Source organism: Hyla sarda, chromosome 1 (genome assembly GCF_029499605.1).
Source record: "Hyla sarda isolate aHylSar1 chromosome 1, aHylSar1.hap1, whole genome shotgun sequence".
NCBI lineage: Eukaryota > Metazoa > Chordata > Amphibia > Anura > Hylidae > Hyla > Hyla sarda.
In genome coordinates, this window is record NC_079189.1 from 440,382,622 (window position 1) to 440,396,362 (window position 13,741).

The 13,741-nt window shown below is 39.3% G+C and overlaps 1 protein-coding gene across 14 annotated transcripts in view; it reads right to left on the reverse strand.

Annotated features, from left to right (window-relative positions):
- ARVCF (ARVCF delta catenin family member) overlaps positions 1–13,741 on the reverse strand; it is a 770,059-nt gene that overhangs the window by 19,754 nt on the left and 736,564 nt on the right. For all 14 annotated transcript variants that reach the window (XM_056532559.1, XM_056532540.1, XM_056532522.1 and 11 more), the window contains 4 exons: positions 10,667–10,794; positions 4,177–4,327; positions 3,195–3,387; positions 312–423 (listed from right to left, as the gene is read on the reverse strand). In XM_056532559.1, coding sequence (XP_056388534.1) covers positions 312–423; positions 3,195–3,387; positions 4,177–4,327; positions 10,667–10,794 — 584 coding nt within the window. The remainder of the gene's footprint in view (positions 1–311; positions 424–3,194; positions 3,388–4,176; positions 4,328–10,666; positions 10,795–13,741) is intronic.

Consider the following 13,741-nt stretch of genomic DNA (forward strand, 5'->3'; position numbering starts at 1 on the left):
TCCAGTATATTTATAATATTTTTTTTTTTATGTGCTGACCAATTATTTTTTTTGCTTCTGTTTATAACGTCAAAGAGACGTATCATAAATCGGTCTGGGTCTTAGTACACATCATCGGAATAAGCAGAGAGAAAAATGCAGTTATGCGCTTCACTCGCAGCAACCTCTGTCCAGCTTAACTAGAAGTCAAGGAGTGACTGATCAAATCTTTTGTCACTTTCAATATTACTTTGGTGTATTTCAAACTTTGTTTTACATCACAAACAGCAGCTGAACATCATGAAAAATATTAACAAGACTGAGGTCTTTACCTGAAAGTTTGTTTTGTTCCACCCTTCTTTCTGAAGAGCATTTCGGAGTTCCTTGTAGCTCCATATCATCTGTAGGACATGGGAGGCAGCTTTCACCTCTCTAGGAGACTGACTAAATAAAGAGGATTTCAGGCATTATTATGGTGATCAACAGTGAACTTCACATGGGAATAAACAATTTTAACTATTTAAAAATAAACACTTTCACGTAAAAAAAAAATTAAACAGAACTTTTCACCTGTCACACAGTCTATGGCAGTCTACTAGTGCCTTAACCAACAGACCAATATGATTTCTGCACCTCACCCGAAAGACCAAATGGATGCCTGGGCCTCATGATCTGTGTGGAAGTCCACGCAAACATTAAAAATACTGCTCAGTCTACCTTTCATTTGTCTTCTAAAAGTGGTACAACATTAACTCCTTAAGGACAAAGCCACATTTATTTTTGCATTTTAGTTTTTTCCGGTTCGCCTTCTAAGAGCCATAACTCTTTTATATCTCCATCCACAGACCCATACAAGTGCTTGTTTTTGTGCGACCAATTACATTTGACATCACTGTATGGCAAAACAAAAAAAAAATATTATTTATGGTAAAAATTACATGTTTTCTTATCTGTAGTTTTTTTTTGTACCACTTCATATATGTGACTTTTTAATTGCTTTTTATAAAAATAAAAATGTAATTGGATGTGACAAAAAAGTAATTTTTGACTTTTTCCCCCCCATTTACGTAATATATATTTTTCCGGTAAAATGGGAAAAGGAGCGATTAAAATTTTTATTGGGGGAGGGGACTTTTCCCATTTTATAAAGCTTTTTTTTTACATTTATTTTACACTTATGTTCCCATAGAAGACTTTTTATAGCAATCATTAAATTGTTAATACTGTTCAGGGCTATGCAGGTGAGGCGTCCTCAGTCTGCCATCTTGACTGATCAGATTCCCGCGGTTGTGCCACGGCCAATCTGATCAGCTATCAGCCACAGATGCCATGATAAGTATTGATCAAGGCATCTGAGGGGTTATTTGCAGACATCAGCGCGATCGCTGATATCCGCCATGAACGGCAGGTCTCTGACTGCTGATAGGAGCTGGGACCTGCTGTGCATGAAGCGAGTGCAGCTCCTGTGCTTGCTTCATATACAGGTTGTAAATGTATGTCCCGGTGCATCATGTCCCAGAGCATCAGGGCGTACATTTACGTCTAATGTCCTTAAGGGGTTAAAATAGGTAGAGGATGAGTCAATGTTGCTAACTCAGAGTTTGTTGTAGTCAGGGAAAAAAACTATGCAGGACTTGTGAAAACTGCCTCCCTAGCTGTGCCTAACCAACAATTAGGGGGAACCAAACTGGTGAGGCCCTCCTCCCAGTTTTAGAAGCACCTGTCTATAATGCTCATCTCCTGTGATCAATCAGATTTAGAGTGGAGTCAGCTGATCAGAAATCTGCAATTTCACCACGGGTGTCCCATTCAGCGCGACTGAGCAGCCGGGATTGAATTTTTTTTTTTTTACATTTCAACTTTGATTGTGGTGTCTAAGAGTTAATGCATTAGCCACAGGTCCGGGAAGCTGTTAGCCACCAGGACCATCCTGCGGGACCATGTTGAGCGCATGTCATAGAACGGTAGTCCTTATGGCAGTGCTTCCTAACCAGGGTGCCTCCAGGTGCTTCAAAACTACAACTCCCAGCATGCTAGGACTGCCAAAGGCTGAAGGCACCCTGGTTGGGAAACACTGCCTTAAGGTGTTAAATCCCACTACAAAATGCTGTGGGGGAGATTTATCAAATTCTGTGCAAGGGGGAAGTGGAGTAGTTGCCTATCCAATCAGATTGCATCTTTTATTTTTTAAAAGGCCTCTGAAATATTAAAGCAGCAATTTTACTGGTTGCTATGGGCAACTGCACCACTTTCTCTGCACGGAAATTGATAAATCTCCCTGTGTGTAAAATTGTACTAATGTCTAAATAATTGCCATCATATAAATTAGAATTGGGGGAGGGCAACAAGGGAAACCAGAGCAGCAGCACAAGAGCAGTGGGTATCAGGCGAATAATGCCTCTTATTATTTTACACCAAGTCCCCCTTTAGCAGCGTTTTTTTCAGAACAAGGAAGACCCTATTTAAAGGGGTACTCCGGTGAAAACCTTTTTTCTTTTAAATCAACTGGTGGCAGAAAGTTAAACATATTTGTAAATTACTTCTATTAAAAAATCTTAATCCTTCCTGTACTTATTAGCTGCTGAATACTACAGAGGAAATTCTTTTCTTTTTGGAATGCTCTCTGATGACATCACGAGCACAGTTCTCTCTGCTGACGTTATTATAATAATGACGCTTTATTTATTGTTGTCCTTAGTGGGATTTGAACCCAAGTCCCCAGCACTGCAAGGCAGCAGTGCTAACCACTGAGCCACCATGCTGCCCTTAGCATACATCTGCTATGAATGGTTGCTAAAATGGACAGAGATGTCAGCAGAGAGCACTGTGCTCGTGATGTCATCAGTGTTCCAAAAAGGAAAGGAATTTCCTCTGTAGCATTCAGCAGCTAATAAGTACTGGAAGGATTAAGATTTTTTAATAGAAGTAATTTACAAATATGTTTAACTTTCTGCCACCAGTTGCTTTAAAAGAAAAAAGTTTTTCACCGGAGTACCCCTTTAAGCAGGTTATTTTTAAGAAATCTACACAATGTAAACTATCCACATAAAGTTATATGAAAAACCTGCACAGTATATTGTGGAAATCTCAATATGAAACATTTGGTACATATCTTTTATTGTTCTGTCTTTCATGTTAGTAAGTGATATGACAGGTTAAGTGACAGTAATGACTACAGAAGATTGTATTAATGTCAATATATTGTTTTAAGTTACCTGGATTTATTTATAGTGATAAGTTTTTCAATTCCCTGTGTCTGGATGAGGGATCGAGCATTTTCAGAGCTGTCTGTGACTATTTCATGGATAGTGTTCAGCACAGCAACCACAGTGTCTTCTTCCAGGTTCTTAGCAGGACGCTGTTGCCCTCCAGGCAAGTTTCGGACCAGCTGTCCCATGGCATAATTGCCTGAAAGACAAATAAGGCAAAGCCACTTGATTTATGTCACAAGGTCATAAATGTTCAGGACAGTGATAATATTTGATGCAATGTGCTACTGTAGTTATTATTCATGCACTTTATATCTCAGCTTCCTGATTTTCAATATTAAATATTTACTTACTATAAAAATATGGATTTCAAGACTATTCCTTTTTTCCGAGCTACTCTCTTAAATATTTATGGCTTCAGCCTTGGCTTCCTTGGCATTGCTTGGAAACCTGGCAACTACATTTTCATTTGATAGGAATGCAATGCACATAAAAATGAAAAGTATTCTCTACATCAAGCCACAGCTAAAATATCATCCTTTCTTCCCCTTTTTAGCTACATAGTGGTATAATTTCTGAACATTATTACAGAAAACAAATATTATAAAATAAACAGAGTGGTAAAAGATAGAGAACACATTTAGATATAGTTGGTGGCATTTTAATGTGCTTTGCACTGGTGTCACATCCAATCCGTCAGAAGTTATTTGTAGGAGTGTCTTAGATCCACACAAGTGCAGCAATGACACAAAAGCTTTTATACTATTGTCTATGCTGTAAATATACCAACACATTTAGTATGTAGCAAGTCAATTGACTTTTCCATGCCAAGGACGCTGGAATTTTTCTAAATCTGAAGCACTAAAGCTTAGAAATCCTACACATGGCACTGTTGCTCTAACAGACCAATTCAAATGTAACGTGTGGACTGCCAAAACAATTGCACATATTCAATGACACACTGTACCACTAAAAGAAAGGCACATACCAATCAAGTCTTTGTTGCGTCGGTCCATAGAAAGATTCCTCAGAGCTATGGCAACAGCCCTCACTACTTTGTCAGAGTCGGACTGAAGCAATTCGACTAGCACTGGCAGGCCTCTCTCCTTACGGACTGTTGCACGGATGTAGGTAGACCACTAATAGGCAGGAATAATATATTAGTAACATCAGGGCAATCTGTACAGAAAACATGTGATACAAATTATTGATCATTGTACATATAAACTGGATTCATTACTGCTGCTCTTTTACGGTGTACCATGACAATCTAAGTGTATATACCTATCCCTATAGACTGTATAGCTAGTTGTAATTTACCCATTTGTCTTCTCAGAACGTTGGTTATCTTAATCTACCATAAAAAGCATGGGGAGAGATTTTTATCAAAATCTGTGCAGATGAAAAGTTGGCCATTTGCCCATAGTTTTTTTTCCAATAGGCATCTAAAAAATAAAAGAAGCAATCTGATTAGTTGCTATTGGCAACTGCTCCACTTTACCTCTACACCATGCAGGAGCTATATCAAGGCTTGTGCAGAGGAAAAGTGGAGCAGTTGCCAATAGCACCCAGTCAGATTATTTCATTTTCAACCCCTTAAGGACCAGGTCAATTTTCCTTTTTGCACTTTCGCCTTTTCCCGATTTTGCACCTACAGATCTATATGAGGGCTTGTTTTATGCATCACCAATTGTACTCTGTAATGACCTCAATCATTTCATGACAAAATCTATGGCAAAAAAATAAACATTTTTGTGGGGTGAAATTGAAAAAAAAATAAAAATAAAATGTCATCTTGTGTCAAATTGTGGGGGCTTCAGTTTCTACCCAGTGTACTTTTTGGTAAAAATGACACCTTATCTTTATTCTGTAGGCCCATACGGTTACAAGGATACCAAATTAATATAGGTTTTATTTTACTACTTAAAAAAACACTACCAAAATGTAGTAGTATGTTTAAAATGTCCTATTCTGACCCCTATAACTTTTTTATTTTTAAGCATACGGGCTATATGAGGGCTTATGTTTTGAGGGCAGTGATCTGTAGTTTTTATCAGTACCATTTTTATTTTCATGGGACTTTTTAATAGCTTTTTTAAATTTTTTTATGGTATATGAAGTGACCAAAAATGCACAATTTTAGACTTTGGTGTTTTTTTTTTTTTTTTACGTGTACGCCATCGACCGTGCAATTTAACTAACCTTAAATTTTATTACTTCAGACATTTACGCACGCGGTGGTACTATTTTATTCACTTTTTTTTATCCCCATAGGGGACTATTATATGTAATCCTTGGAGTGCATACACTGTTCAATGCTATGCCATAGGATATCATTGATCAGTGTGATTGACGTTCTGCTGCACCAGCCTGCCATGGCTGGCTGGGTACATCAGATCCCCGATTGGACCGCAAGGAGGCAGGTAAGGGCCCTCTCGCTATCCTCTCAGCTAATCGGGACATCACGATTTCTCTTCGATGGTCCCGATCAGCTCTGCTGAGCTGCCGGGTTTATTTTAATTTTTTTAACAATTCAGACGGCGTGATCAACTTTGATTGTTGCGTCTAAAGGGTTAATACTTCCCAAGGATACAGAATAAACAGCGGCACTAGCAACTTGTATCTAAATCCACTACTATGGACCAAGGACCAGCTCTGGGAGTCTCTGTTCAAAAACCCGAGGCGGTGCTAGGACAGAGAATCGGCATCAGTATACATAGCACAATAAAAAAGAAAACGTAGCCTGCACTCACCGCACAGTACGGGTATCACTGCCTCGGATTCCGGACCTCCTCGGTGACGTGGGAGTAACAGCCACTGCTGACAGCACTCAATGGCTCATAGCAATCGGGACCCACCAGGTATGAAGCCAGCTCGTGAGCACGCTTCAAACCCCGGTCACTGGGATTTTGCTGTGGTCCATAAGTACCAGGACGCAAGGACATATCCATATGCCCTGCGTCCTTTACAGGTTAAAGAGAATCTGACAGCTTGTTTAACCGCATTAACCAACATACTTTTAAAATGTTTAATCAATGCAGTAGTTATAGTGTTATGGTAGTTTAAAGGGGTATTCCAGGAAAAAAACTTTTTTTTATAACAACTGGCTCCAGAAAGTTAAACAGATTTGTAAATTACTTCTATTAAAAAATCTTCATCCTTTCAATAATGATCAGCTGCTGAAGTTGAGTTGTTGTTTTCGGTCTGGCAACAGTGCTCTCTGCTGACATCTCTGCTTGTCTCGGGAACTGCACAGAGTAGAAGAGGTTTGCTATGGGGATTTGCTTCTAAACTGGGTGGTTCCCGTGACACGTGTCATCAGAGAGCACTTAGACAGAAAAGAACAACTCAACTTCAGCAGCTCATAAGTAATGAAAGGATTAAGATTTTTTTATAGAAGTAATTTACAAATGTCTTTAACTTTCTGGAGCCAGTTGATATATAAAAAAGTTTTTTTCCTGGATAACCCCTTTAACCCCTTAAAACCTATTTTTACCTTAATGACCAAGCCCAATTTTTCCAATCTGGCATGTGTCTCTTTAAATGGTAATAACTGTGACATGCATTTACTTAGCGACGCGATTCTGCGAATTTCTTACGAGACATATTGTACTTTATATTAGTGGTAAATCTTTGGTGATACATGCACCATTTTTTGTGAAAAACTTTGAAATATTGTGGAAAATTGGAAAATTCATGGCTTTTTTTATTTTTTATGGCATTCACTGTATGGTAAAAATAATGTTATTTTTATTCTGTGGGTCAGTATGATCATGGGGATACCCAATTGATATAGCTTTTTTATGTTACATAGTTCTTAAGGTTGTGTCCATCAAGTTCAACCTATAACCTTATTTTGTCCCTTCTGAGTGATTCAGAAGAAGGCAAAAAACCCTTATGAGGCTGATGTCAATTGCCCCATACTAGGGAAAAAATTCCTTCCCGGCAAGTAATATGGCATTCAGAATAAATCCCTGGATCAACGTTCTGTATCTATAAATGTATTATCCATAACATGCAATGTTATTACTATCCAGAAACACATCCAAGACTCTTTTGAACTCTTATTGTGTTCACCATGACCACCTCCTCTGGCAGAGAGTTCCACAGTCTCACTGCTCTTACAGTAAAGAACCCCCGTCTGTGCTGGTGTAGAAACCTTCTTTCCTCTAGACAGAGGATGCCCCCCTTGTTATAGATACAGTCCTGGGTATAAATAGATCATGGGAGAGATCTATGTATAGCCCCATGATATATTTATATATAGTTATTAGGTCGCCCCTGAGTCATTACATGCCTATGCACTTTATTGAAAAAAAATTATTTTTACATTTTATACTTTTTTTTTTATAGGTTATACTATGCTGTAGTACATCTATACTGCAGCACAGAATAGCTTTAGTAGTATACACTGACTTGCAGCCTGTGCGATCCAGCATCCTAGACCTCACAGGCTGCCGTACTAGGCAGACGGGATACAGTCAGCTGGCCTCCTGCTGCCATGGCAACCAATGGGCTCTCTAGGTCGCATCACAGGATCGCTGTTTGGGAACGGGGGAGCTCCGTCCCCCTGTCAACCCCATAGATTCCGTGATCAGGACTGATCACGTCATCTTTAGGGTTAAAGCTGACAAGACCGATGCTATCCCGGTCTTTGCAGCTGTGGCAGGACCCCAGCTGTGATTGACAGCCAGGTCCCACCGGCGATCTCCTGCAGTGTGATGCGCTCAGCAGGATATCGCCAGGACGTATGTATACGTCCAGTTGCGCTAACATGTTAGCAAATGGGACGTATGCATACGTCCTAGGACTGGAAGGGGTTAATCTTCTAGCTGCATTGCGCTGCTCTGCTCTCTTAGCGCAGGCAAATATCCTTTGGAGCCATTTAGCCCCAACCATGTCTTGGGCTAAATGGCTATGTTGTGAGTTTACCATAATACTGTGGCTAGATTTTTGTGAACTGGTATTTCCTGTTTCAGTTTTCTTTTTTTGACTACAAATCCCTTAATTCCATTTTCCTCCCTCCCACACATCAGCCACCCCACCCATTGAAACATAAATGAGCTGCATCCAGTCAAAAGACTTGTGGTTCTTAATCAGGGTGCCTACAGCTGTTGCATTAGTTGCAGATTGATCCCTCCACCCATTGAAGCAGACAGGCTCCCTGTCATCAGCTGACTAGTGAGTCAGGTCTTGGCTGCATTGCAACCTGGGAAAAATCTGAGACAACAGTCATTTTGTATGCTGTTAAAAATAAATATCGGGGTGAAAATCACATAAGAATTGTGAGAAAACCGTCACACACAGGTACAGATACTATATTATGAACTACACTAACTTTACAGCCCATGTAGCATAGTCAAATAAAAAAAGATTCCTGGAATACCCCTTCAACCTTTCTAATATACTTAATAAGAAAAGCTCAGGCCTGAACAAAAATCCAGTAAGTGAGGGTGGGCTAGTACTCCTCTGTGATCTCTCCTGTCTGGTAGTACTCCTCTGTGCTCTCTCCTATCTGAAAGGACAGTGGAGAGCATAGGAGTCCTATCAGACAGGGGAGAGCGCAGAGGAGTCCTATCAGACAGGAGAGAGTACAGAGAAGTACTATCAGACAGGAGAGAGCGCAGAGGAGTCCTATCAGACAGGAGAGAGCACAGAGGAGTCTTATCAGACATGAGAGAGCACAGAGGAGTCCTATCAGACATGAGAGAGCACAGAGTGCTAGCCCACCCTCACTTACTGGACTTTGTCCATGCCTGTGCTTCAGCTTGGGCAAAACCATAATTTTATAAGCCATGATTTCTATTAAAAGGAAGTAAAAGGTTCATCTTTTGCCAAGATGTACAACATATAAGAAGTTTTTGTATCTGACAATGCCCATTTAAATTAAGTAGATGTTGCATCAATGGAAAATTGCTAACCAATGGCCCCATCCCTTGCCAACAATCCAGACAAGCTACTAACTGAGAACCAGAGGGGGAAAAAATATAACAGTCTATAAGATCAATAGCCAAGATTGAATACCAACCCTTCAATCCACATTTCATACATGCTATATCCCAGAATTACTACTCCATCTTATACTTCGCCCCTGCCACTTCCCTCTCTATTAATACACACCCCTTGATAAGGTTTATAAATTTACTTAGCTTAACAGAAAAAATCATCATCATTTTAGGCCACAAAATACCTGAGGAGGAAGTCCCTCACAAGAAATTGTTAAAATTGCAAAGCACCACGCCCAGATTGTCCTATAGCAGTCTGTTAGAAAATATTTTCTCCACTCTTGATGTCCCACATATGCACTGTCTACAATAGCATTTTATCAGGTACTCACAATTACATAAAACCCAAGCCTCATCTTGATCACTTTCAAACTAAGAAATCTTACCCAATATACTTTGCTTAAAGATTTTGGGGGAGATTTATCAAAACCTGTGCAGAGGAAAAGTTAACCAGTTGCCCATAGCAACCAATCAGATCACTTATTTTTCAGAGGTCCTTTCAAAAATGAAAGAAGCAATCTGATTGGTTGCTATGGGCAACTGGTCAATTTTTCCTCTGCACAGGTTTTGATAAATCTCCCCATTTAATTCAATTTTAGCATCTAGACTCAAAACCTGTCCAGAGGAAAAGTTGCTGAGTTACCCATAGCAACCAGATTGCTTCTAATTTTTAACAAGGCCTCTGCAAAATGAAAGAAGCAATCTGATTGGTTGCTATGGGCAACTGGCCAACTTTTCCTCTGCACAGGTTTTGATAAATCTCCCCCAAAGTGTTTATTAAACTAGTGTCTAGCCCAGAATGATAATAGGTGTATACTTGACCTGATCCATATTGGTCTGAGATTTTCAGAACATTTGGCAGCAAGAATGAATACATCATCCCAGATTTGTCAATCTGCCTGAAACCAAAACTAACTGGTTTTGACCATAACAACCAATCCCAGCTGCGATTGGTTGTTATACCCAAAACCAGACAGTTTTGGTTTTAGGCAGATTAATTAACCTGGGAGGTTGCATAGATATCAGGAGAGCTCTAGAAAAATGCATTTTTTATTACACATTTTTAATCTCATTGCCTTCTTTAGTGTACTTGCACAACATATACCACACATTGCGTGAACCTTCCCTCAACTTTATGAAATACTTTTTCCAAAAAAAGTGGAGAAAAGTAACTACACACAATGAAAAAGACCCCCAATTGAGCTCTGAAAACTATCTGGAAAACCAGTTGACCAATTGAATCCTATTTTTGAAGGAAGGTAAACGGTCAATATATTGCATTGTTCTTCACAGAGAACACAATTGTTTTTAATAAATGTAGCTTGATGCTGAATATGAAGCTGAATAAATCAGATCCAGTGGAGCAAAAATCCTTGTACTGACATTATTCTATATGACTAATAAACAGAAAAAGTTAATCTACTGATGTTTGCCTTTCCAAGCAACACAGGTACATTAGATGTGTCCACTTACAGTCCAGTTGCCAGCACTAAGATTCTGCAATGCTCCAGCTGCTGCTTCTAAGGTGTTGTAGTTCTGGCTTTCTGTCAGTATGGATAAGTAGAGACGCACAACCTCTGGCTGGTACAAAAGTTCAAATCCTTTAGAGAAAATAAATAAATAGGAATTAGTTTTCTCTACTACAGTACTCTTATGCATTCGAATATACAATATATAACATAATATATTCAGCACTACATTTAGTTAGTACAAATATGTCAGACAATGCCAGTAATAACCTTTGGTAACTTTCTCCAACAAATGACAATTGTGGCATTTCATTAGATTTAGAACCATCCGAGTAGTTAGCCTCAAAGTCTAATCATCATAGAGAAACAGCATTTACTGGAGTATAGATAAAGAATGGCTCACGTTTCCTGCAGACAACATCCCCGGACTATTTGTATTAATAATGCTTACTAGTAGACAAAGTGAAGACTGTTAAACAATACTAAAATTGTTTATTTTACAGTGACAGAACTAGAATGTAATAGACTCACTAATAACACAAAGCACTCTTATTAGACAACATTCAGTAACTTTTTACTAAAAAGATGCCCCTTACCAAAGGACTCTCCCACTAAACCTGTGCGCTACACACAGTAGCTCTCCAATAAAGTTAAATACACCATAACAACCACATGATGGCAGTATAAGTCTGGCTCTAAATCTGCTCAAGGTCACAGCCAAGGAAACTCATGCAGTCAGATTCCAGTATTACCACTGTTCTCATCACACAAACCACCATAAAGTATACCAATGCCTTACTGCCAATATTAAAATAGGAACACTGAACTCTCTGCAACACAATCTATTTCTGAGGAGGCTCACAGAAAAAAAAAAAAAAAAACCTGAACACAGCCCGTCTGAGCGAAAGGACAAAGGTTTGCTAAAGCCAAAGCAACTATAACCAGACACTAATAGGAGTCATTTATCTAAGCCAGAAGACAAGCTCTAGGATTTAGCCTTATAGCTTTAACAAATAGTGAACAACCACTACAATGCCCTCATGGATTACATAAAGAGGTGGCTGAATCTTATTTCCCAATATTTACATAGCAGCAACATATTTCGCATTGCTGTATAGAGGCTGTAGTGTAGGCACTCCTGCCAGCCTCTGTCTACAATGGGGCTTACAACGTATCTTCCCTATCCACAGATATATTAAGGCTGATTCCATGAGAAGCCTAGGAATTCAACAGGAGTACAGCAGAGGGGTATATTTGAAACATAGGGGGAGGTTTATCAAAACCTGTATATAGGAAGAGTGGAGCCGTTGCCCCTAGAAACCAAATCAAATTGCTTCTTTTATTTTCAAAAGGCCTCTAAAAACTAAAGAAGCAATCTGATTGGTTGCCATGGGCAACTACTACACCACTCTTCCTCTACACAAGTTTTGATAAATCTCCCCCATACTGTATAGGCAGGATGCACAGTATAAGTAGATGTAAAGTCTCAACCATAGATCCATGTGAGCACATGTAGAAGATCACTACATTATCCCTAGTAGAATGTCATATTTATCCAGCCTGGTTTATATGTAAATCAGACAGAAAAACCTCTGTATTAAGCTGGAGACATAAAGAAATATAGTACAGTCCGGGGCTCAAGTCCTGCAGGAACGCGTGGGAACTGAGTTCCTGCACTTTTTTCACAGCAGGAACACCATTCCCATTAGCTGCAGTCCTGCAGGACCAGCATTTGAGTTGGTCCCCACACTTTTTTCCCCAGGACTTGACCCCTGGTAGAGTCCCATACGAGCCTGTGGGCACCCTAATATGGCCTCATATATCTGGGACATTGCACAGAAGTGTTATATACTTGTGTGGATGAAGCCTGTAACAAATCACTATGAGGTCTGACATCTGCCAGTGGGATCCAAGAGTTCTGCACCTAACGGTCTATGGTAAGTTCACACATACAGTATCTGCTGCTTATTTTCTGCAGCTGATTTTGCTACCCATTCTGCAGATCCGCAGAAAATCTGATTTCTGCAGAACCGGACATCTATCTTGAGCATCCTTGTAAAGGAACAGCCATCTTCCCTTTGAACGCTAGTGGAGATTAGTCTCAGAGGAGGGTCAATAAGATTTCTCTTTCTAGGTAAAATAATGTGCTGTTTGTTTTAAAAATAAAATAAAACGTCTACAGGCTTTTCACAGTAGTTTTTAAGGTGCCTTTACCCCACTTTCTTTAGGTTTGGCCAACTGTCTAAGAAACATAGAAGAATAGAATGTGTATCTTATATTAAAGACAGCCTTATGCCTATGTTAAGAGCCGACTCTATTGTTCAAGGAGGGCTAAGCCAGAACTAGAGCTGTCTTGCTGCGGCTTACAGTTTTCCCTCGCCATAGAGAACACATGGACATTCAACTGTGCTGAATGTGTATGGAGAGATTGGGAAATACATTTTGGGTGAACTAACACTCGCCCATTCTTGAGCATGTGTGAAAAAATATTAGTCTAAAAGATACTAAAAAAAAGAGTAGTAGATACGTGGAATGAACTCCTAGCAGATGTAGTTTTAAAATTCACAGTAAGCTTCTGCTACACAGCCTACTTATGTAAATGCAAAGTCAGCAGGGCCTATCTACCTTAGTAAACAGATGCATAATAAACACCCTTTCCCGCAGACTCCTTAATAAAGGTCTTTTATACTAAAATGTCTGATTATTAACTTCACCTTACTTGCAAGCACAACTTGACTATAGAGTTTATTATAGATAAACAACATATAATCTATAGTCATGGGTGGACATGTATTTGTTTGTACATGCCTGCACATAATTGTACAATGTAAAGACACATTTTAAAGAGCAAAATATTAATTATTTAAAGTGTACCTGTTAGATCCCACAAATATGTTACTCAGTACCTAAACCTGATCATGTACATCTAATTTTTATACCTCTATCACCTATATTTATTATAAAAATACCTTTTCATTAGCTCACAGCTTAAAAATACTCTCAGGGAAATGGGGCATGTCCTTCCCTTGTAATGTGGGAGGTGATTGGTAGTGTTTGCTCACGCAGCCTTGTCCTTGAG